The following is a 24,146-nucleotide window of genomic DNA, read 5'->3' on the forward strand; positions in this document are numbered from 1 at the left end:
CCCTCACCCTTTCTCCCTTCTCTCCTCTCCTCCCTCTCCCTCCCTCATTGTCTGCCTTCTGTCTCTACTTCCCTCCCTCATTGTCTCGCTCATTTCTTTCCCTCCCACTCCTTCCCTCCATCACCCTTTCTACCCTCCCTCAACCCCTCCCTCCTATCTCCCCCTCTTTCTCCCTCCCTCTCTCGCCCTCCAGGAGTACAAGCGTAAGCAGGTAGAGGAGCAGCGGCAGGCAGAGCGGCTACAGAGGCAGCTCCAGCAGGAGCGAGCCTACCTGGTGTCTCTACAACAACAGCAGCAGCAGCAACAGCAACAACAACAACAGCAGCAGCAGCAGCAGCAGGAGGGGAGGCAAGCAGAGAAGAAACCGCTTTACCACTACAAAGACTCCGTCAACCCAAATGACAAGCCTGCCTGGGCTAAAGAGGTAACCCACACCATGCATGGCATGCAGATACATGCATGCAGATGTGAACATGTTTCCAAAACATAATATCTCTTTTTTGGGGAAACCAAAAAGGCACCTGCTCTGACGAAATGATTGAATGGAAATGGAAATGAACTCCTCAAGTACAGTGTACACACCCAGTGGCCTTCTTGTGTTGTTTATGTGTCATTCAGCAGGTTTTGATCCTGTGAAGAAAGTGGAAGGTGAATGGTGGAGGGATCCCACTCTCTAGAATGTTCTTCTTAGGGCCTGAAGATGCTTGAGAATGAAACCATGAAGATGTCGAAATGACGCTGCTTCGATGATTACACTGTGATGTCTGTTTATGTTTGTATGTGTGTGTGTTTTGTTGCTAACCCTCCTCTGACTCTGACTTCCAGGTCCTGAATCAGCAGCATGCTCACGGTAACCCACCCCGCCCCCTCCTACGTCATCACCAGTCCTTCAACCAACCGGCTGCATCCTCTTCCTCCCAGGGCCAGCTCAGAGCCCAGGCCCCTAGACGAAGCCCCTCCCACGCTGCCCAGCTCCTCTCCACCCACCTTCCCCATATCCATATTTCACTAGACCCCAGAGATCCCCTGGATCCAGGGCTGAAGCAGGAGATCAGTCAGCATGTCCGAGAGTTAAGGGCTCAGAAACTCAGTCAGAGGGGCCGCAGCCCGGGACCCGACCAGGCTCCCGGTCAGGGGCCTGGTAAGGGACCTAGAAAGGGCCATAAAGAGGGTTCTAGTCAGGGACCAATCAACCAATCTAATCCTGTACCCAACCCGTACCCGCTGACACCTAGTAATCAGAGAGAGAGGCCTAGAGACAGACCCCTCTCTGCCCCAGGTCAGGCAGCCATCCAGGGGCCAATGTCTCAGGCCCTGCAGCCTAAGATCCTACAACCTCATCCTCAGTCCCCAGGACAGGTCCAGAAACCTCAGCCTGGATCCAGCCCCGCTGCTAAACTGGTTAGTTTTCGTTCTCGCAGCAAGTCCCACTCCCCAGCCTGTAGAATAGATGTAGATGTAGATTCAGATCCGGAGGAGGCCAGGTGGTGGAATGGGATGAGGCCAGCCGCCAGCCACGAGAGCCTTATGGTGCCCTCTGACTGGGCGGTCACATCATCTGACCCCATTGACCCCTTCTCTTGCTCCGCCCCTGAAAGCTTTCTCCGTACCATCCTACCTAATGACAGAAGGTCCTACTCACCCGCTTCCAACAGTAACAATCACCTTCTAGTCCCCGCTGATAGCAATCACTTCCTCCAAGTCCCTGGTCCTGATTGGCCAAGAAGGAATGTGAGAAGCGCGGGCTCCTCTTTGATGGACCTTACCGCTTCTTCCCCAGCAGACATGTTCAGACAGAATCTTGCTGAGAGCAGTTTAAGGTCTAGTCGCTCCTCAGAACACTTGGTATCCAGTGCTCAAAATCATACTGCTCACTGGCTGGGCCTTTCTCCTCACACCTCACCCCAAACATCACCCACGCGCTCCCCCACCTCCACTACGTCGTATTCCCCCAGTACATGCTCCCCTCCCTTCTCACCCGAATACCTCACCCTCAACGCTGACCACAACTCCTCTCACGCCCAGCTCCTCTTGTCCCGCCGTTCCTCTTCTCCTCTCTTTGTCACTCCCACCTGTTCGCCAAAACGCTCTCCCTATGGCTCTCCCATTGGATCCCAGACCCAGATCTATGTCACATCTGTTGGGACAGGGTACTAGACCCTTGTCCAGATAATGTGTACACACATACACACACACACACATACTCAAACACATGCATGTACAGATGCACATACAGTATATATTTCTATCTCTACATATACAGTTTATTACTTATTCACATGTACATACTTTATTGATTACTCATTTTATGTAATTGCAATCGTCATATAGTTAAAGGTTGATTCCGGTTATTTTCAACCTGGGCCTTATTTTCCTAGTTTTTGCCATCATGACGATTGATTGTGTTAAAAATTTCAACACTTAACTTCACTGTAGAGCTATCATGCCTCCAGATCGCCAGGAGCAAGTGCTCTCCAATACACACACACACACACATACACACACACACAGCAAACATGTTCTCTAAGGGTGGAGCGCAAAAAGGTTTTAAAACATGTCCTTTCAACACAATAACTCTCACGCTGTAGTTCCGCGTGTCTCTAAACGGCTGCAATTGACGACAACATTTCAGTCATAATAGTCTACTGATACTTTTTTAGCTTTGCTCAGACACTTCCTTGTTTACTTTGGCTATATTGGAGGAAGCAGACAAACAGGCTTTCGTTGCTGCAGTGTTCTTTACATGTTTTATGTATTATTTACGGGTACATCCAAAATAATCTGTATTTCTGAATGTAAAATCAACCAGAAACAAACTACACCAGATATTTCTCACTTTTTGTAAGTATGGCTGATTGTATTAGTGTGAAGATAACTGATGATTTTGATTTTAAATACCTTGGACTGCTGACACATTTACACGACGCATGATGCCAGGTGGGAGATATCGGACCCCGCAAAGAATCCCATATCCATATGCACACATCCTAATTACCACTAGGAGGTTGACATCAACAGTTTTTTCTAGTCAGCAGATCGTATTTACAGAAAATCAGAGTACTTGAACCCTCTACTTGCCAACTAGCACACGCTAGTTAAAATAACATATCTAATACTACAATATATGTAAATTTCAGGCAATGGAAAATTGGAAATTTGATGTAGACAGGTCCCAGTATAGTGTGAGTGTTATTGTGTTGAAAGGATGTGTTTTAATTGCTTTTTGGGTTCAGCCTTTGGAGACTGTGTTTGTCCTGTGTGTGTGTTTGTATTGGAGAGCAGAAGGGATTAAAGTTCTACATTGAATTAAATTATGAAATTTTGAACACAATCAATCGTCATGGTAGCAAAAACTAGGCAATAAGACCCAGGTTGAAAATAACTGGAATGACCCTTTAATCATTTCTTTGTATTGTTTGATACATATTCTATACTGGGACTGAGACCCAAAGGAGAGGAGCTGAAGTTCAAGGCAGGACTAATACCAAACTGATCAGTAGGTTCCTTAGATTAGACATAGCCCCTACCCATTCCCTTGTCACCCTCGCCCAATGCCCGCAACAATCCCACAATCCACCACAGCAAGCCCTCTCCCGGCCTTAATGGTGACGATGCCATCGAGGAAACCCACCAAACCCAACTTCCTTGTACGGTCAGTCAAGCGGCCAATCATCTTCCAGCTCGGTGATGGGTTCTGGCCAAGCGGTGGTGGGATCCTTCCAGGGCCTGTTTATAAATCTGGGTCCTCTGACGATGCCGTCTGTCCTCCATCCAGCTCACCTCCCTTCGTCCCTTCGTCCCTCCATCCCTGCGTACCTCCCCCTGCTCTCCTTCCCCCATCTTTTTCTGGGTCCTTTCTCTGTAGATGCAGCAGTGGCCGCAATTAACCTCCTCCAACTCTCTGCTTCACCTCTGAGGATGTCCTGGCGTTGAGGAAAGAGCTTTTGGGTTGTAGACTAGAGTAAAACACACACACACACACACACACAGTAGAAAAAGTAAAAATACAGAGAAATACGCAGATACCCAAAAGCTTTTTCCTCTGCGAAAGGATCTTCTCTCTAATAGTGATCTCTCTCTCTTCTAGCATCTTTTACAGGATCTCTCTCTCCCCTTCTCTCTCACTTGTAGGATGATGTCAATGTTAATGCTAACCTGTGATTGCATACCGACTCCACAGATCAAAATGCAATGACTGATCACAGCAGTACCTCTTACTGCTTCCTAAATCATGTTTCTTTGTTTGTTTTTTTTCCATTGGTGTTTTTTATTTCATTACATTTGATGACATCATTAGTAGTTGCCTTGTGGCACTTGCATCCCGAGCAAGCGACTAACAAAGCTTTTAGGAAAGACACATTAGCGCATAGTTTTCTGAGCCAGCTCGCCATAGATGTTTTTTGTTGCTGTTGTTTTGCGTTTCATTACTGTCCATGTTTGATGACGTCATCAGTAGCTGCCCAATGGCTCTTGACTCCCTTGCAGGCAACTAACAAAGCTTTTAGGAGTGACACATTAGTGCATAGTTGTTCTGACCCAGGTCATAATCTTGAATAATCCTACTAGATTACAAGATCATGTGGAAATACAGAGAGCCTCCAACATGGACACTTGTCACTGTACACACATGTTTACCTGGGGGCTACTGACACTGCGCTCCACTGAACCATGACTCAACACACCGCTGAACGTTGAGTAGATTGTTTAGAGGGGAAAGTGTGATTTGGGCAGCTGGGAGCATTCCTCCAAGCTTTCTGCCACTGCACAGCGAATAATCTGATAATCTGATTACATTGGCAAATGGGGCTCTGATCTGCCTTACTCACACACAGATATCCAGTGTGTGTTGGCACCGCCAGACACGTACGCTCTCACAGGAACACACAAAGTCAATGCAAATAGTCACTCACATTCACAAAAACACACACACACAAGCAATCAAACATGCTTTCATGTGTGCATACAGTGTGTATGTACACTCTCACACACACACACACACACACAAGCATGTGCGCATACACACAGATTTTGGGTTGCATTTGGGCTCTTGGTGGTGTCTGCTAAAGCAGATTAGGGATTATTCTTGACCTTTCCCCAAAGCCATCAGACTCTCTCACTCCTCAGCTGTATGTGGGACATGGCGCTTCACATGCGCGCGCATACCCCCCCCCCCCCCACCCCCCCCACCCCGACACACACACACACACACACACACACACACACACACACACACACACAGACACACACACACACACTACGTGGCGGATACAGATGAGAATCTGAGGGGAGATGCTGGTATGGAGGCGAGGGTTGCATTTTCACCCCCACCATATGTTTGTCTGTTGGGTGTAACCACTGGTCATCAGACCGAAACCAACTGGCACGCAACATGTCTGGCCCTGTCTTCTCGTCAGTGTAGATATCACATGGGTTTCTTTGGCAGGCTGATTTGATTCAACACAGATTTCCAAGGAAGAAAAAACGGTTCACAATACAAACTAATCGCTCAATCAGAAAGTTTAACAGGGCCAACAAGAAACAAGCAAAACCAGTTTCAGACATGTGATGAGACCAATGAGACATACACACTCACCATGGTGTAACACCGGCCTAAATTACGGCTTCATGGTAAGCCAGTTGCCAATTCTTTATAGAATCATCAGCGCATATACTGTAGATTCTTTATACATACACTATCAGTCAAAAGTTTGGCCACACCTGTGACCTGATTGAATGTTCTATGTTTTTCATGATCTTAAAGCCATTTTGATCTATAGGCTTATGCTTAAATGCTTGAAATTAGTTTTTTAGACAAATGTAAATAGTGAAGTTAATGCCTATGTATGAATTTCTTTCCAAAGCCTTTGCCTTTCCATCAAAGGGCGGCTACTTTAAATTATCTAAAATATAAGATAGTTTTGATTTGTTTAATACTTTTTTGGTCACTGCATAATTCCATTTGTGTCATTTCATAGTTTTTTACTATTATTCTAAAATGTAAAAAATAGTAAAAATAAAGAAAATGTGGTGTGTCCAAACGTTTGACTAGTAGTGTACCTACATATACAAAGTGTTTCTCATTCAAATTCAGTCACATACCATATTCGGTTGTTGTCCCACTGAGCTGAGCGATGTTGAGGCCGTCTAGTGGCTTGTCAGGGTGCAAAGGGGCGTAGTGTGGTGATTGGTTGTGCTGTGTGCCGGGCTGTGAGTGACAGTGGTGTGTGACCTATCCCAGGTGGAGGAGCGCTCCAAGCTGAACAGACAGAGCTCCCCGGCGCTGCAGCACAAAGTGTCCAACCGCATCTCCGACCCCTCCCTCCCTCCCCGCTCCGAGTCCTTCAGCAGCGGGGGCATGCAGCCCGCCCGCACCCCACCCATCCACCGCTCCATCGAACCACAGGTGTGTGTGTGTGTGTGTGTGTGCACAGTGAGAGAACTGAGAGCAGAAGTGTGTGTGTGGGTGTGTGAGAGAGAGAGCTTGGTGTATTTGCCACTGACCAGTGTTTCCAAACAACTAACCGCGACCCTCGTTGCTCCATCTACCCCTCTGTTCAATCCTTTCTGTCTCACCCTTTATGTCTTTCCATCCCTCTCCATCTCTTCCTCTCTCTCTTCCTCCTTCCCCTCCAACCTCACTGCCTTCCTATTTTTCTTACTCTTACCTCTCATCTCTCTTTCTCCCTGTTTCCCTCCTTCACTCTTACCTTCTCTCTTCCCCTGCATGTTTCCTTGCCTCCCTGCCTTACTCATCTATCTTCACATCTTGATCTATCTTACTGCCTCCTCCTCTCCCTCTATCTCTTCTTCTCCATCCATTTCTCTCCCTCCCTCCATCCTACCCTCTTGCTATGCCTCTATCTCTCACTCCATTCCTCCCTGTCTCTCTCCCTCCTACCTTCTTTCTCTCCCACTATCTCCCCCTCTCTCCCCCCACCCTCCACACTCTGTCTATCTCCAACCTTCTTTCTTTCCCTCCCTTGATCTCCCCCTCCCCCATACCCTTTCTCTCCCCACACCCCCTCCCTCGTTCCCTTCATCTCTCCCTCTTCCTCTCTCTCTCTCTCTCCCTCCCTCCCAGATGGCCCACCTGGTTCCAGTGAAGACCCACAGCTCCATGTCGGGCTCCCAGTCACTCCAGGACCAGACGGGCTCAGCGCTGGGCGAGGGGGTCAGCGTGGGCTCCCCCAGGCCCGAGATGCCCCGGCAGAACTCGGACCCCACCTCTGACACCCCCGCGCCCCCGCCACGCATCACCAGCCGGGACGAACGGGACCGGGAACGGGACAGGGACAGAGACAGGGACAGGACCGCCTGGCTGAGAGAGGAGGACATCCCACCCAAGGTCAGGAGAATAACACTCAGAGAGAGAGAGAGAGAAAGGCCTAGGAGGAAGAGGGAAACAATGTGAACTGAACTATATGTTAGAAAATGGTCTGATTGACTGATTGACCCATCTTTTTAGGCTGACATAAATCTTTAAGACATAAATTCCAAGCAATAATAAATATAAATGTTTTTTTTACATTTCCCTCAACCGTTAAGCTTAGCAGTAAGCATTGTCGATTAAAGGACCACAATAAGTCATGCATTTAAGTGTGTCATCCTGATAGTTAAAATGCTCTTTCCTTGTTGTTATATTGTATTTTAATTTATTTAATCAATTCAGTCCATCAGTAAGTTATGGAAACATCACCAGTCAGCAGCCTAATCCACTGCTGTTTTGATCGGGCCTGATTTTTTTTCTTAATTTATTAGAAGGCCTTTGAAAAGTGATTAAACTCAAAGCCAGTCTATACCAGTTGTAGTGATCTTCCGTGTGTGTGTGTGTGTGTATGTGTGTGTGTCCAGGTCCCCCAGAGGACCACCTCCATCTCCCCAGCCCTGGTGAGGAAGAACTCCCCTAACGGAGGAGTCGGCCTGGGCCCACGTACTGGATCTCAGCTCATACGGGCCAGGTAAAGCACATCTTACCACACTGGGCCACTCTCAAGACTCTTCAAGTCTAACCAAAACTTCTGAAGTCACCTTTACCGTCTGGATCGTCCTTTGCTGTCCGGGTCCTGAGGCTTTATAACACCTGAGGAGCATGAGGAGCATGAGGAGCACGGGCTGGCAAAATTAGTCTCATATTTAAACCACTTCCTGACGAAGTTCTACAGACAGGCTTTATATATCTTTTACCAAATGTAATTCTATATAATTCTGTGTTATTCTATAGTCCTATTTGTAATCTCTGGGAGGTGAAGTGACAGTACAGCAGCAGTGGGAAAAAAAAGTGTGACTTCAGTGATGGATACATCTGTACCTATTAAACTCCATATGCAGCATAATTACCTAGACTGGCAAATGAGTGAACATGTTTTCCTCCTGTTCCAGTAACCCAGACCTGCGGCGCTCGGAGCTCTCTCTGGACGCCGTGCTGCAGAGAACCTCCTCCAACTCCTCCTCGTCCTCCTCCCCTTCGTCTCAGGGAGGCTCGGCAGAGAGGAGAGGTACAAACTCACACACACAAACACACACAAACACATGTACACACAAAAACACACTCATGTACACACAGACACGCGTGCAGACAATTAATAAACGCGTGCATGCTCTTGTATACATGCAAACAGGCACTCGCGCATATATACAGACATACACACACACACACACACACAGGGCTTCAGCGAGTTCCAGAGGCTATCAGCGGGACAGTGTCAGTCGCAGTTCTGCTCTGATCAACCTGTCTGATGTGCCCTGTTACTCTCATCCTCTGGAGAGATAGAGGCAGAGAGGAAATGAGAGAGGGAGATAGAGAGAGGCGTAGAGGGATGTGTCAAACAACAGGCCAGAGGGATATCTAAGATATGCATGGATCTCCCCCTGACAAACACATGGCATAGAGAGGGAGGAGGAGGAGGAGGAGGAGGAGGTGGGGTATGGTAGGATAGATTTCCCTTTATGTTTATTAGACCTTATTAGTTCTCATCATTTTACAGTCTGTTGACGGTGGAGATAGCATCAGGACAAGCTAACAAAAACACAAAATAGCCCAGCAGGTATTTGACGTATGGCAATGTGCAGGGGGTGGTCAGGCTCAACTTCATCCCAAACAAGCACAAAACTTTCACAATATGATATTATGGCAAAGTACAAATTTGGCTTTTGGAAACTGTTCAAAAACTGCTGAAATCAGAAAGATATTTAGGTCCCAGTTTCACAAAACGATGACTACAGACGTGGTCTCAACTTTCATTCTGGTGTTATATTCACCCAGGTTTTCCAACATTGGTGCAGGCCGTCGTATCTTTTCAGTGTCAGAATGTTTGCTGGGAGATGATTTGATTTGTTTCTGCGAGATCTGCTTTCCATATGTATCTATTCTGCTGGTTGTTAATCACAATTAATTGGACTATTCATTTGATGCATGCAGAGAAAATGAACAAGTGAACAAGTTGAAAGGTGTACACAGAGCAGCAGTTTTCTGATTACACTGTTGCCTCGTTTTTTCAGTCCGGTGAAGCTTGCTGTGTCTGCAACAGTGTTAATGTGGAATTTCCTCCTTTCCTCCTGATAGGCCAAACCATGCAGGAAGGATCCCCTCCGGGAGCCAATCAGGAGACAAAGCCCAAACAGGAGGAGGGTCGGGAGTCAGCCAGACCTAGCAGACCTGCAGTGAGTCACACACACACACACGCACACACACACACACGTAAACTTTCGATCATGGCCAGTGCTCATTTTTCTCCTCTTTGGGAATCTTCTACTGTCCTTCTCTCCTTTTTTCTGCCACTCATCTGGTTCTCTCTTGCTTTCTCTCTCTCTCACTCCCTCTTTCTCTCTCTCTCTCCTCTTCCTCCTTCCATTCCTCAGAGCTATAAGAAAGCCATAGACGAGGTTAGTGACACCCCTGTCCCCCTTTTCAGCATCTCAGTTTTCCTTTGCCTCGATCCTTCTCAGCCCCTCGTTTTTCCCCCTGGCATGGTGAAGTCAGTTGGCTTCACAAGAAGAATACTTCTGTTCCTGTTAACTTTGAAATACCAGCCTTTGTCTGAGGCTGTTATGGAGTTGGCAGTGTGTGTGTGTGTGTGTGATTAGAGAGAGTGTGTGTGCGAGCATGCGTGCTTGTGCGTGTATGCGTGCATGTGTGTGGTGCGTGTGCGTGTGTGTGTGTGTAACCTAAGAAATTTCCAAGCACCTGAACAGTCTCTGAATAGTCTATCTCTCTTCCTGCTTCTCTGTTGTCACGGTTACTGGGTCAGGAGGAGCTGGTAAGCCCACCGTGTATGACGGTCCCCCCCCTCCCCGTCCGCATGACTTGGTCTGATCCACCGACTGGGGTGAATGGGAGGGAGGGAGGGAGGGAGGGACCACGGGCCGGTTGGCATGGGGGTGTTTGGTAGAAGGGTGCAGACTGATGCTGTGCTCCAGTAGAACATCAAGCCTGATTTTCTCTCTCTTTCACTCTTGTTAGGACCCGTGTTCATAAAGTTCATTGCTGTTCTTGAGCGAGTAGAAGTGCTGATCTGTAATTAGTCGTTGTGTCACATAACCATAGGAGCTTTACAGTAACCGGCGATGCTGCTTGACAAACTGGTTTCAGATCAGCACTCCTGTCCTGAAGATACTTTAAGCACACGGGCCCGGATGTTTTGCGTGACAATACATCAGTGAGCTGTCCCACCTGTCATGATGCTCTGCCCCTCTCTGCTCCCCCCTCTCCGTTTGTGACTTGGTTTCTCCCTTCTCTCCGGGTTCTGAGACTAATGAACTAAACGACTTTCCCTCTTTCTCCTCTCTCTCTCTCTCTCTCTCTCTCTCTCTCTCTCTCTCTCTCTCTCTCTCTCTCTCTCTCTCTCTCTCTCTCTCTCTCTCTAGGACCTAAGTGCGTTGGCTAAGGAACTGAGAGAGTTGAGGGTGGAGGAGGGCAGCAGACCTCCAGTCAAGGTACACTGACGATGATGATGATGATGATGATGACGACGAATAGCAAGCATAAGCCTCAGAATCTTATACGCTGTCATATAGTGTCAAGAGTCAACATTATTAACTTCCTTTATCTCAGTGTTTCTCGGAAGGTATAGAAGTATCTACCTGTAACTCTGTACCTTCAGGTTTTATTGTTCCTAAGTTCAGGAAATTGGCAAAGAGAGTTGCAAACAAGCATCTCAGACTGATTCCTTTACTAAGCCGTTTGCCACAGTCTAGCTTGAATATGGCAGTGGCTAAAGTAACATAACACAGACCTGAGATTTTGTGTAGCTTAAACTAATGTCCTTAGCTAGCTAACCAAATTACTAACATTACAGTTAGCACTAAGTAGCTGCAGTATAGCTGGGAGATTGCAACTCTGCTGTGTTTGCTACTCAAGTGTTGTGCCGGTTTGGTCAAAGACGTTTGATTGCCTGTCAAATGTGTAATCTCGCAGTAGCTGCTCATCAGTTAGTGTGTCTGAAGGTGTTGTTCCTGTCATGAAGCTCATCTCTTAGCACAACTTCATTATCCTCAATGAAAAAACAAATCTAGACTTTTCAATTGTGCAAGATTTGAGGTGAATGTGTGCATCTCATTTTTGTCTAAGGAAATCTCAAATCAATTTTAAAGGATTTTAAAGGTTGCTTCCTGCCAACCGGGCACGTGTTTGTTGAGTTTTATGTTCCTACATTTGAGAGAGAGAGCGGCCCCACTTGTCACTGCAGTACTGATGCAGGCAGCTGCAGGACGGAGGACGCCTGCTGTGGTTACCACTACAGGCTCGGCTCTCTCCACTGTGCTGATGTATATTCACACAGATCTAATGTTTGCTTTGACTTTTTGCTGTTCTGATGAAGGTGACAGACTACTCCTCCTCCAGCGAGGAATCAGAGAGCAGCGATGAGGACGGGGAGACAGTGGGGCATGATGGGACTGTTGCTGTCAGCGACATCCCACGCATCATGTAAGTTGTCCTCTCTTTTTCTCTATCTGTTTCTCTCTCTCGCTGTTTTTAAAGTCGAGGCTGCCAGTGTTCATCTGTGTTGAGCTATGCACGTCTTGAGAATATTTGCCGTGCCAGTAACTTGTCACTTTAGTTTTGGCAGAATTGTTTTATAAATTATTGGCCCGTGTGTGTGTGTGTGTGTGTGTGTGTGTGTGTGTGTTGCAGGCCAGCGGTGCAGAGCAGTGGTGAGTCGTATGGAGGGCTGACAGAAGACTCTCTGGGAGATGCCTATAACAGCTCCAAGGACAGCACTCTGGTGATGAGAGAGGTGATGAACACACACACACACACACACACACACACACACACACACACACACACACACACATGCACACACACAAACACACACACGCACATGCACACACATAGTAATTTGCATGGATTTAGAAAGACAAGGGAGAAAACAAAGAGAGAGAAAACCCCTCTTTATCTGCCTTCTTTCTTTCTTTCTTTCTTTCTTCTCTCTTCATTCTCTCGTCTTTTCTTCCATCTCTTTCTCAACTCTCTTCTGATCCTTTGTTTATCTCTCTCTCTCTCTCTCTCTCTCTCTCTCTCTCTCTCTCTCTCTCTCTCTCTCTCTCTCTCTCTCTCTCTCTCTCTCTCTCTCTCTCTCTCTGTCTCTCTCTCTCACTCTCAGGCGGAGGAGAGGAGGAGAGGTGGTCATACAGAGAGTAATGGGTTCGGGAACCACAGTAACCATGGTAACCTGCCTGACCTGGTGCAGCAGAGCAACTCTCCCTCAGCCACGCCCACCTCAGCCCTGCAGGAGCTGAGTGACATGGCCGAGGTCAGACACACACACACACACACACACACACACACACTCGTGCATGATGTCAAACAATACATGATGACAAATAGTTTGCCAACCAAAGAAAATATGAGATTCTTACATGTTAATGGTATAAATTCAGACTATCCTGGGGTGTGTGTGCGCATGCTGCTGCTAATTAATCACTCACTGTTTTCCTATAGTTTGGTGTGGGTGGGTCCAAAGCTTCCTTCACCCCATTCGTCGATCCGCGTGTCTATCAAACCTCCCCCAGTGAAAATGACGATGAGAACTCAGCGGCAGGTGAGAGCAATAGCCAATCACAGCAATTACAAAGGACTTCATTAGCAATAAAGCTAACTTTGCTACCTGTACATCATGAGGAACACATTGGAAATAAATCTGATTTTATTATGACATCTTAATGTTTTTAAAGTTGTCAAAATAAATCTAATCAAATGTATTTTTCTCTCTGCGCTCATGGTGGGACCCTAGCCATGTTTGCCAATGAGCTGCTGAGGCAGGAACAGGCCAGACTAAACGAAGCCAGAAAGATCTCTGTGGTCAACGTCAACCCGACTAACATCAGACCCCACAGCGACACGCCAGAGATCCGCAAGTACAAGAAACGCTTCAACTCTGAGATCCTGTGTGCCGCACTCTGGGGTAAGAGGAGCCATCCTCCACCTGAGAGAAACTCTTTGATCTGGAACTCTTTTATTTGATAGTATCTTTGCTCTGTAAAACAAAAATCAGAGTCTTTTGTATACCTCCATCTCTGCGTGATTATGTCTTTTTGGCTATCATTCTGTCTCTGACTCTCCTGTGTGTGTGTGTGTGTGTGTCTAGGTGTGAACCTGCTGGTGGGGACAGAGAATGGGCTGATGCTGCTTGACCGGAGCGGACAGGGAAAAGTCTATAACCTGATCACAAGACGGCGCTTCCTTCAGATGGACGTCCTGGAGGGGCTCAATGTACTGGTCACAATATCTGGTAGGTTTAACACACACACACACACTCACACACACACACACACACACGCATATACACAGGCCCCCTTTTCCAGCAGGCATTAACTTGCGTCTCGTATCACATCGAAATCAGATTGCTCTTTCCCTCGCCAAAATGCATATCACTTCCACTTCGAATATTTACATCTCACTTGTTTCCCATGCAGGAATTTCCTGACAATACATTTTTTCCTAAGTATGTTACTATCTCATCTCTGACCACATCTAGAGGTGGTATCGATGCATTTACCCCTGGAATTCATGCATGTGATTCTGATTACGATCTGATCACCCATGGGTGCATATGAATGTCTCTCCTCTCTCAGGGAAAAAGAACAAGTTGCGTGTCTACTACCTGTCCTGGCTGAGGAACAGGATATTACACAACGACCCGGAAGTAGAGAAGAAGCAGGGCTGGATCACTGTGGGGGAGCTGGAGGGCTGCGTGCACTATAAAGTTGGTAAGGCTGTGTGTGTGTGTGTGTGTGTGTGTGTGTGTATGTGTGTGTTTGTGTATATGTCTCTTATATGAGTCTGTATATATTTTTTTGAATTGATATCAGAAAGATATTTATGTCCCAATTTCACATACGGTTTACATAGGTTTTTAACAGTGCAGCAGGTCATTGTATCAACCTTTTTCAAATCAAGGACCCTAATTTAGTCCACATTAAAGCAACGGACCCCCATTTGATAAGATCTTGTCGCTTGGACCCAAATCTGAGAATATTTGTAATTTGTTAGATATGATTTTGTCCAGAATTCCACGACTGTCTGTATTGTAGGTAGAGAGATAATAGTAAAACTATGATCAAAATAGTTTTTCTTCATTCTCTAACTTCTTCTGAAATAATGAAGTTTAACACTTCATCAATTTGCTGGCTGGTGGTCCCCGGACCCCACGTTGAGAACCACTGGTCTATTCAACATCAGAATGTTTGCTGGTTACGTTGAGCATGGCCCTTAACCCCCAAATGCTATAGCGGAGCTGCTCTGTTGCCAACAGTAGAAGACTGTGGTTGTCCTGGGTAACGCTCAGGTGTGAATGTGTGGAACTGTATGAATGTGAAGCAGAATGGCGCTAAAAATGTGTGCATGCTCAGCAAAGCATCTCTTGTTAAAGGTGCTACTTTTAGTTACTTGTAAACAAACGAGAGCATCACCAAGAAGAGATTGGCAGCCTCTACTGGACTCTACACTGCACTTGACCACTGTGCCACTGGGTTGGATTGTAACAGAAGCAACAGGGTTCATGGGAAATATCTTAATTTTGAGAAACACAAAATGCACCTCTAAATAAAGGTTAAAAAAAATAGTTTGGGTTGCGGTCGGGGTGTGTTTAAACAATACAGTTGGAAAGTGCTGTTTTCAAAAATTTCAGTCTTTGGTATGAACTAATTAAAACTTAAATTAAGGTTTTGGGCTAAAGGGGGGGTTTGGGGTTTTGTTTTGGAAGGCCTTTTCCATGGTTGAATCAAACCTTAATTTGAGCATCACTAATCTGCCTTCAACCTGTTTAGCCTGTTTTTAATGTGTGCGCCTCATGTCATTTTTCCAGTTAAATATGAGAGGATTAAGTTCCTGGTGATCGCTTTGAAGAACTCAGTGGAAATCTACGCCTGGGCTCCCAAACCCTACCACAAGTTCATGGCCTTCAAGGTATGAAGCGAACACACCCACATACACACATTAACACTCACATGCACACACAGTATACACACATGTATAGCCACATAATGAATACATACATTCAAGATTTTGTATTGATTGGATTTATCCATTTATTGTCTAAACAATTCCCTGTCTCCATTCTCCTCCTCCTTACCTGACCCTCGCTTTATTTCTTTCTCTCTCTGTTTCACTTCTTCTTCGCTTCTCTTTGCCTCTCTCTCTCTCTCTCTGTCTCTCTCTCTCTCTCTCTCTCTCTCTCTCTCTCTCTCTCTCTCTCTCTCTCTCTCTCTCTCTCTCTCTCTCTCTCTCTCTCTCTCTCTGTCTCTTTCTATGCCAGTCATTCACTGACTTGCAGCACCGCCCCCAGTTGGTCGACCTGACGGTGGAGGAAGGTCAGAGGTTAAAGGTCATCTATGGCTCCAGTGTGGGCTTCCATGTCATCGACGTCGACTCTGGCAACCCTTATGACATCTACATCCCCTCCCATGTAAGTGTGTGTGTGTGTCTGTACGCGTGTATGTGTGTGTGTGTGTGTGTCTTTTATAAATTCCCTATTGATCTCCAAGGCATGATTTCTGAATAAGCCTCTCTCAGCCCTCATGAATTTTAATTAACAGTATGATATAAGGTGATGAAGATGAATCATTTCAACCAACAGTACTTTTTCATTATACATTTCCTCCCTAAATCCTACTGTATTACCCACATTGATTTTATAACCTTTGCCAATCCCCCCCCTGCTAAGGTCAGCAGTGACTCACACTGTCCCATGGGCTTTGCCTTCAAGGAACACAGCTACTTTTTTTTGGCAAATAACCTCTTTGATCGACTTACTGTCGTGCAAGTAAAAGATTAATAGCAGTTTTACCTCTGCGTGCCTGGTATTTATTTAGTTCGCTAAATATGGTGCATGGGAGTTCCTTAACACACTGTTTATGTTAAGTAGACAGTATGATCTAGCTTTGCATTATCTCAAAAGCACCGAAGTGCACTAACTACTGAATACAAAGAGGTGATTCTGCGACCAAAGAACTTTATTTCCATGAAGTCAGCTTAGTCCTTTAACGTCCTTCTTTTTTTACACTGTATCTTCTATATTTACATACAAATGACCTTAGTTTACTGATGAAGAATCCTCTTGACCACGGTGGTGATTGTCTTTTTACTGTTTCTGCCTTTCATCAATGCTCCCTCTCTTTCTCCCTTTCTGCCATCCTCTCTTCCAATCTACCGAACAGATGAAGGTGACATCCTGCCATCCGCCCCCTTAGACTAGATCAATAGATCCCTAGTTAAACCCTATAGTGGATACACAGTAGAACTAGAGCTACATGTGTCTATGTACGGTACAGTTCATTGCAGTAGAGATTAATAGATAACTTAGCTAGATATCTGTTTGCTTGAATAAATTCATCTTACCCTCTGCAGACATCACAAGGCTCTGAATAAGATATTTATAGGCGGACACAGGTGAGAGCCTCTGGGTATTGATCATCAATACCCAGAGGCTCTCACTCGAGATCCACTTGTAGTTCTGTGTCTGATAGCAAGAACATGCAAAGCAGTTCATTGCGTAGCCAAAGTGGGCAGAAGTGTTCGGTTTGTAATGTCATTTTGCAACCATAAGAACACACTGCTACCCGCAGCACAGATGTAGCAAAAAAAAAACAAAAAAACTTTGCAGAGTTCTTGTGAAAATGCAGTTTCCCGAGGGCTAAGATGAGTTTTTTCGCTACCCTCACTCGTTTGTCATACTGATATAATCCCTCCTCGTACCTTTTAAGTCTGGTTTTGAGTCACACCCTATGACAGCCTGCTGGGACGGCATAATGGGGTTGGTCTCCAGGCTAGACACTGGGTTTAATACTCACATTTAATATGTAAATCGTCTGTGTGTGTGTGTGTGTGTGTGTATGTACAGTATGTTCTCCTAACACTCCTGATGTTGTATTTGTTGATGAAGGTCAGAGAAAAGTGCTTATCCTTGACATACGTAGTTTATTTAGACCCATTTGGTCTTTATAGCCTTCTCAGACAGAGTGGCCAAGTGTGAACTATTAACTGCACCGATGTTTGGCAGCCTGGTACATGTCCACACACTTTCTGTTAGAGGATTACAGAATGCAAACCCGTCCAAAAAATGGCCACACAGCCAGCCAAATGCTGCAGTGTCAAATACCCATGATGAAACCTCTGAATCCTCTTTAATCGTATTTAGATTATGATTAAATATGACAGATTCAAATAATGCTCCTGAAATGTGTGTGTGTGTGTGTGTGTGTATTAGATCCAGAGCCAGGTGACGCCCCATGCCATCGTGGTGCTCCCTAAGACCGATGGGATGGAGATGCTGCTGTGCTACGAGGACGAGGGCGTCTACGTCAACACCTACGGGCGAATCACCAAGGATGTGGTGCTACAATGGGGAGAGATGCCCACCTCTGTTGGTATGCCCCACCCCGTGCATTAGTGTGTGTGTGTGTGTGTGTGTGTGTGTGTACGTGCTTGCATGTGTGTGTTCGATTTGACTTAAAAGGGTTTCATGGCACCTGGAATCATGACACGAAACTTGCACAGCACATAATTGGCACATAAAATGCCAGTTCAAGGAAATAAATTTAAAAGAAAAACGTCATGCTTGAAGTTAAGAGGTTTTTACATCACCGCAGCGGTATGTTAGTGGCCATTTCACTGCCTGTGTATGTGTGTGTTGCAATGCAGATCAATAGTATTGTGAGGCCTCTAAGAACTGAGCTTATGCGGGTTCATTTAAAGTTTAATTACATTCAAAAACCCTCTTTACATCCTCACTTTCTAAAGGAAGGCCTCCAGAGCTGTTTAGTACGAGCAAGAAAGAAGAGGGAGGGAGGCTAAGAGAGAGGGAGAGAGAGAAAGGAATACATATAAGCAAACAATAGTATATGTAAAGGGGAAGAGAGACAGACAGACACAGAGAGAGAGAGAGAGAGAGACCAAGAGGCAAAGAAACCAAGAAAGTGGTTTCTCTGCAGTGTTTATGTGAGTGAATGATGGTACAGGTTCAGGGTGAAGTTGCCCTTCAGGACGGCCCAGTTTGCCCAATCCTAACCTTAACCATTTGTGGGGAAAACTCAGAACAGTCAGAGCAACTTCATCCTGCACATGATAAGTGAAGACTCTCATCATGACAGTGTAATGTAGTTGTTCAGCATACCAAGCTGCTTACTTTGGCTAGACCAGTAAAAGTTTCTTGTGCTTTACTGCCCTCATGTGGCCGCCAGTTGTATTACACTGACAAACTACTACAAAGTTCAGACTAGTGTCAGTGCGACTAGGGATTCTGGCTGCAACATATGCTATCATGCTTGGGGTTGGGGAATCTACTATCTCTATTGTTTCTTATATTTCATCACAATCTGTGTGTCAAGGTTGCCTAGTGATGAGACAGTCATGTCAAGTCAAGTTTATTTATATAGCCCTTTGTCACAAGCATGTCTCAGAGGACTTTACAGAGAGTGTGTCTAGCTAGGTCTAACTAAACACAATCAACACAGTCAACACAACGCAGTCAAATCTTGAACCTGATATCCTGGGTCCGAGTCTCATGTCGTTGCATCTCATAATTTTGGTAAAGCCTCCAAAAAAATTAACGCATTATTAACCCATCCAAGAGACTTACATTTTAGAAAGAAGTAAAGGAAACTATATTTCTCCTTTTTGCTTGTTAGGAAATATATTTATTGTTTTTCTTTCTGGTACTTAATGTCCTGCTGCTGTCTTCAACAAAGCCTTGCTCTCAGTAGGACTAATTTAGTTAAATAAAGGTGAAATAAATGAAACAAATAAGCAAAAGCCTGTTTCTTTTTCTCCACTGACACCAGTGCATCTTTGGTGTTTCCTCTTTTCCAGCCTATATCCATTCTAACCAGATTATGGGCTGGGGGGAGAAGGCCATAGAGATCCGCTCGGTGGAGACGGGCCATCTGGACGGCGTCTTCATGCACAAGAGAGCTCAGAGACTCAAGTTCCTCTGTGAGCGGAACGACAAGGTGAGACACGGCGGGCTCCCTGGGATCGTGTTGCAACTCTGTGCCTCTATTGTTCTTATTTCATGTTTTTTAACCTTGCTCTCCCTCAAGACTTTCATTTTGCTGCTGGTGTCCCATTGTTCTGTCTCCTTTTCTCCCCTGTTTTGAACACCCCCTATTTTGTAAAGCACTTTGACACAAAATGGGTTTTGTGTTTTAAAATGACATTTAGACAAAGTTGACTTGACCAATTCAAGTGAAGTCAACTTTAGAGCCAGATCTGAGTCTTGAGTCCAGATTTATTTGGCCTCAGACTTGAGTTGGTTTTGACTTTCTGTCTGCCGACTTGTCTGACAGTCTATCTGTCAATTTATCTCTCTCTATGTCTTTTTATTTATTTCTCTGTGGATTCAGTTGATTGACTGAGTGCACAATATTGACAATATTGACAATATTGACACTGGAATGCAGTCACAAAATATTTCTGCCAATGAAATCCAGTGGTCTTGACGATGACTTTACTTCTCTTGGTTTGTACTCAGACTCCACTAAAGTTTTATCTTAATTTTAGCACTGCTTGCATGGAGACACATGTAAGCACATGTGTATGCATGCACATACACAGCAGCAGTCAAAGGTAGCAATTTGAATGGAGCTCATTGGAATTTATCACAGTTATCTTGCAAATGCGCTCTTGCCCAGGGCCATAGATAAAACAGATCGTTTGACAGGTTCTACAGGTACGACGGATCGGTGACAAATACTGAACAAAGCTTTCCTTATAATTGAACTGCGGAGACTCTAAAATGCTTTACTCATACCTATCAAAAAACACAGACAAATGCATAAACACACATAAAATCACTTTAAAACATTTAAAAGTTTGATTCCAAACTGAGATATCCACGGTTTGTAAAATGTGATGCCTGCTCTTACAGAATAATTGCATGAAAATAAAATCCACAACTGACTATTATTGATTTTATTAACTGCTTTTACCTTTTGTTTTTCCTCATTTATTGAGAAATGAACATCAGGTAACAATTTATTTTGTAGCATTTTGGACTGAAACCTATCACACATTCTCTGTCTGTCCAGGTGTTCTTTGCATCGGTGCGTTCGGGCGGCAGCAGCCAGGTCTTCTTCATGACCCTCAACAGGAACTCTATGATGAACTGGTGATGGCTCCTCCCACTTTCCACTCTGCCTCGCTCTCCCATTGGCCAGCCCGGTGATCCCATCTCGGCCCGAGGCTCATCTCACACCAATCAAACGAACTGCTGGACCGGGAGGCCCGGAAGTGAACTCTTGACACTGGAGAGACTAAAAACGCTGTAGAAAATGTCAAAGATATTGTAGAGAAAAAAAAACACAACAACAAAGACCTGATCTAAATGAAAAGACATGTTGCCCTGGATACTGTTGGGTCACACAGAAGCCATCGCTAACTCAACTGACTCGCAAACTGGTGCCACTGGCTTTCCAAATATTCTCTTCCTCTCTCTGTCTGTCTTTCTGTCTGTATCTCTTTCTCCCTCTTTTTCTGTCTCTGTCTCTTTCCTCTCCAGAAGGACCAGTGCATTCAAGTGTTCAACAACTGTAGAACCACTGTAGAAGTACACTATACCCCCCCGTCTCCCTCTGTCTCTCCTCTTCCTCCTTTTGTCCCTCCTTCCTCCTCGCTCCTCCACTGCCCCCCTTCCCCTCCCCCTCCCCCTCCCCCTCCCCTCCCTCTTCCTTGGTGGATCTGATCTTTGCATTTTCAGTCCTCCATCCCTCCGCCCCCTATCTGTCGTGTGTGGGTTCCTCCCTCTGAGGACGAAGGAAGAATAGACGATTTAATATGAATTTAAATAGATAACTTCGGGATATGACAGTTGCGGGGAGTGGAGCGGAAGGACCTCAAATCTCTCCTGGGTTTGTTGGCGGCAGACTGCCTGATTGATTTCCTTTCTCCTCTGTCACTCCCCTCCTCCTCCACTTCCTCCTCTCTCCATCTTTTCCAGCCCCCCGACTACAATGAATTGCGATTCTGTGTGTTCGATCGCATTTTTGCTGATAGAGACGCTCTGCTGTCATAGGCGGTCTCACGGTAAAAGTATGCAAAGATGACGCCCATGTCCCTTTAAGATGAAATATCATTGCTCCATCCTGTCTTTCCTTCTTCCTTCCTCTTTCCCCCCCTCTCCTCTCCTCTTCTCCTCCCCCTGCCAACATCGCCCTCAGTCTCCCTCTCTTCACTCTTAAGTCTTTAAACTCCGAAGGTGCTGCATCAGATATACTGTAATATTAAATGAACAATGAGAGCATCGTTCTGTTCATTACCTATGTGGGTTTTTTTTTTTCCTGTTCTGTTCTTTTTTTTTTTCTGTGTAACAGTTTGGAGTCAGTCAGTGTCTGAAGCTTGATGAAATGTACAGCACATCTATGTCTCTGAATCAGGAGTGTATATGTGAGTGTGTGTGTGTGTGTGTGTGCGTGTGTGTGTGTGAGTGTGTATATGACTCGATGTTGAAATGACAGAGGAAATTAGGGGTGATTCACTCTAAGAGTCTCGTTCAAATCAAGTTGGAATCAAAATGGGACATTGACATGAAAGAAAAAGAACTGAGCAATTATGTTTCTGTGTGTGAACTAAACTTTACCTTAACGCGATAAAAGCAACATTGAGTGCGTTTACATGCAAATTTGTTATTCTGATATAATCCTATAGATACTGTTTATGAGTCTGTGGATCTAAACACCATATACATTTACAAATAGCCAATAGTATCTGTTGATTTTTGCAGTGTGTTTCTGTTCAGTTAAAATGAAAATATTCTGAATATATTCTGGTTATTCATGAATACAGGGATATTGTTGTACGGGATATGAAGATGCATATAAACAGCTTATCCTGAATACAACCTGAACCAGGATATGTGGTGGTATCCAGAATACTCTGTGCGTGTAAAAGCACTCATTGTTCAAAGCTCTGGTGTCCTATTGAATCATGCTCCTCCCTGATCGATTCTTCTGATTTTGGCTCCTAACTGTTTGTACAGTGCCTAGCATGATGTAAGCAAAACCGAAACAGAGGCCGACAGATTATTATTATCATTATAATTAATATTATTATATGCTGTTACTTCACACATTTTCCTTGTGTTATGATTTAATTTTAACACACTGACGATATTATGTGTCTCTGCAATGGAGATGTACATTAATGACTTTAAGGTAACTTGATTTATTCTTTGAAAGGAGTAATCGAATACGTTATGATAAAACATTGCCATTTCTTTTTGAATACGTTATTTAGTACTGCTCAATCATGAATGCATACTGTATTAAGTTTGTAACACTGTATTAAGGGTGGGCTAGTCCACGCATAATGTTATCCATGTGAGAGAGCTATGTGATGCAGATTGGTCTTTTGGTCTGGTGGATATAACTTTGGTTAACAGAGTTAAGATCACACAAAAATATAGACATACTCTCCAATGACAGAATGACCATCTGAATCAAGGGTTTCCTTTATTTTTGTTTCTATTAACTGATTAAAAGTAAGGCATTTTTCTGTAGCATTGTCAAGGCCGCCGCAGTGATCTTTTCACACGTGCATCATTAGGTGTTTCTGTGCAACTGTAAGTTAGGTTTACTGATCTAGTCTCTGTTAGGGGGAGCAGGCTAACGTTTTAGCAATAAAGAGCTGAGCTGAAGAAACCATTGTCTTCCCTGTGTGTGTGTGTGTGTGTGTGTGTGTGTGTGTGCATGCATGCGTCTGTGTGTATGTGCAAGATTGTTTTTGTGTTCATGTGTGTATGTGTAAGGGGAGGTATCCCTATATTTGTCCATCATGGCGTTCACTCTTCCTATTGGAAAGGCTGACGGTCATTACACTGAGGACTCTCCTTTCAAAGATGAAACCACTGTATTCTTTTTTTTTTTTTTTTCTTTATTTTGAAAGAGCATTACTAATGTCCTGATTTGGGGTTTCTTTGTTTTGTAAAAGAGATGCTGTAAGAGAGAAATAAATGAAACTAGAACATTACGCTGTCGTGCTGGATGTATTTTATGTGTGTGTGTGTGTGTGTGTGTGTGTGTGTGTGTCTGTGTGTCTGTGTGTGTGTGCGTGCGTGCGTGTGTGTGTGTGTGTGTGTGTGTGAGAGAGAGAGTGTCTATTATGCAAGTGTGCATTTTTGTATCAGCTGAGATATCACCGACCCTCAGACTTTGTCCCTCCCTGAAGTATATCATTAACCCTAATAGTGTGTGTGTGTGTGTGTGTTTGTGCACATATGTATGTGCATGCGTGTGTGAGAGAGTGAGGGACAGAGTTAAGTGCTGCCCAGATGTCACTATCAAAGAACACCACTTTGAATCTGAGCAGCAACAACATGTGCCTATTTATATACTGATGGTTATTTGTCTATTGATCAGATATACAGTATTATATGCCATTATTCATACCAAAATGTATCATTATGTACCGTGTATCAGTATGTAGCGTCACATAGAAGATTCAGAAACCAGTCTCCCCCCCCCCAAATAGTCTCCAGATTGTCAGTTTTGTCATCATGAATATGATTTTTAATTCCTTCCCACAGGAGTAATGTGTGTGTGTTTGTGTATAGAAGAAAGAAAGAAATCACTGTTTTATGTGTAAAAGTTTTCTGTCAGTAGGCATGTCCGTGTCTGTGTGTGTGTGTGTAGATCAGAGCGTGGACACAGCGTGATCA

The 24,146-nt window shown here is 44.8% G+C and overlaps 1 protein-coding gene across 1 annotated transcript in view; it reads left to right on the forward strand.

Annotated features, from left to right (window-relative positions):
- The window catches only part of LOC139647047 (TRAF2 and NCK-interacting protein kinase-like), a gene marked incomplete at its 5' end in the record, with an annotated part of 35,790 nt that extends 12,342 nt beyond the window's left edge, over nucleotides 1-23,448 (forward strand). The window contains 21 exons of the mRNA XM_071522866.1: nucleotides 194-424; nucleotides 826-1,401; nucleotides 6,239-6,403; nucleotides 7,082-7,345; nucleotides 7,852-7,958; nucleotides 8,380-8,495; nucleotides 9,563-9,660; nucleotides 9,859-9,882; nucleotides 10,864-10,932; nucleotides 11,817-11,923; nucleotides 12,131-12,233; nucleotides 12,603-12,752; nucleotides 12,941-13,040; nucleotides 13,233-13,403; nucleotides 13,587-13,730; nucleotides 14,074-14,208; nucleotides 15,306-15,406; nucleotides 15,756-15,905; nucleotides 17,706-17,865; nucleotides 19,307-19,446; nucleotides 20,524-23,448. Of these exons, the coding sequence (XP_071378967.1) occupies nucleotides 194-424; nucleotides 826-1,401; nucleotides 6,239-6,403; nucleotides 7,082-7,345; nucleotides 7,852-7,958; nucleotides 8,380-8,495; nucleotides 9,563-9,660; nucleotides 9,859-9,882; nucleotides 10,864-10,932; nucleotides 11,817-11,923; nucleotides 12,131-12,233; nucleotides 12,603-12,752; nucleotides 12,941-13,040; nucleotides 13,233-13,403; nucleotides 13,587-13,730; nucleotides 14,074-14,208; nucleotides 15,306-15,406; nucleotides 15,756-15,905; nucleotides 17,706-17,865; nucleotides 19,307-19,446; nucleotides 20,524-20,607 (3,195 nt within the window). The remainder of the gene's footprint in view (nucleotides 1-193; nucleotides 425-825; nucleotides 1,402-6,238; nucleotides 6,404-7,081; nucleotides 7,346-7,851; nucleotides 7,959-8,379; nucleotides 8,496-9,562; nucleotides 9,661-9,858; nucleotides 9,883-10,863; nucleotides 10,933-11,816; nucleotides 11,924-12,130; nucleotides 12,234-12,602; nucleotides 12,753-12,940; nucleotides 13,041-13,232; nucleotides 13,404-13,586; nucleotides 13,731-14,073; nucleotides 14,209-15,305; nucleotides 15,407-15,755; nucleotides 15,906-17,705; nucleotides 17,866-19,306; nucleotides 19,447-20,523) is intronic.
- Between the last annotated feature and the right edge of the window lie 698 nt (nucleotides 23,449-24,146).

The sequence above is a fragment of the Centroberyx affinis genome, unplaced genomic scaffold (assembly GCF_046629955.1).
Source record: "Centroberyx affinis isolate AG114_WGS23_722 - 3 ecotype Tasmania unplaced genomic scaffold, CSIRO-AGI_Caff_v1 ptg001037l_1, whole genome shotgun sequence".
In the NCBI taxonomy this organism is placed as follows: domain Eukaryota; kingdom Metazoa; phylum Chordata; class Actinopteri; order Beryciformes; family Berycidae; genus Centroberyx; species Centroberyx affinis.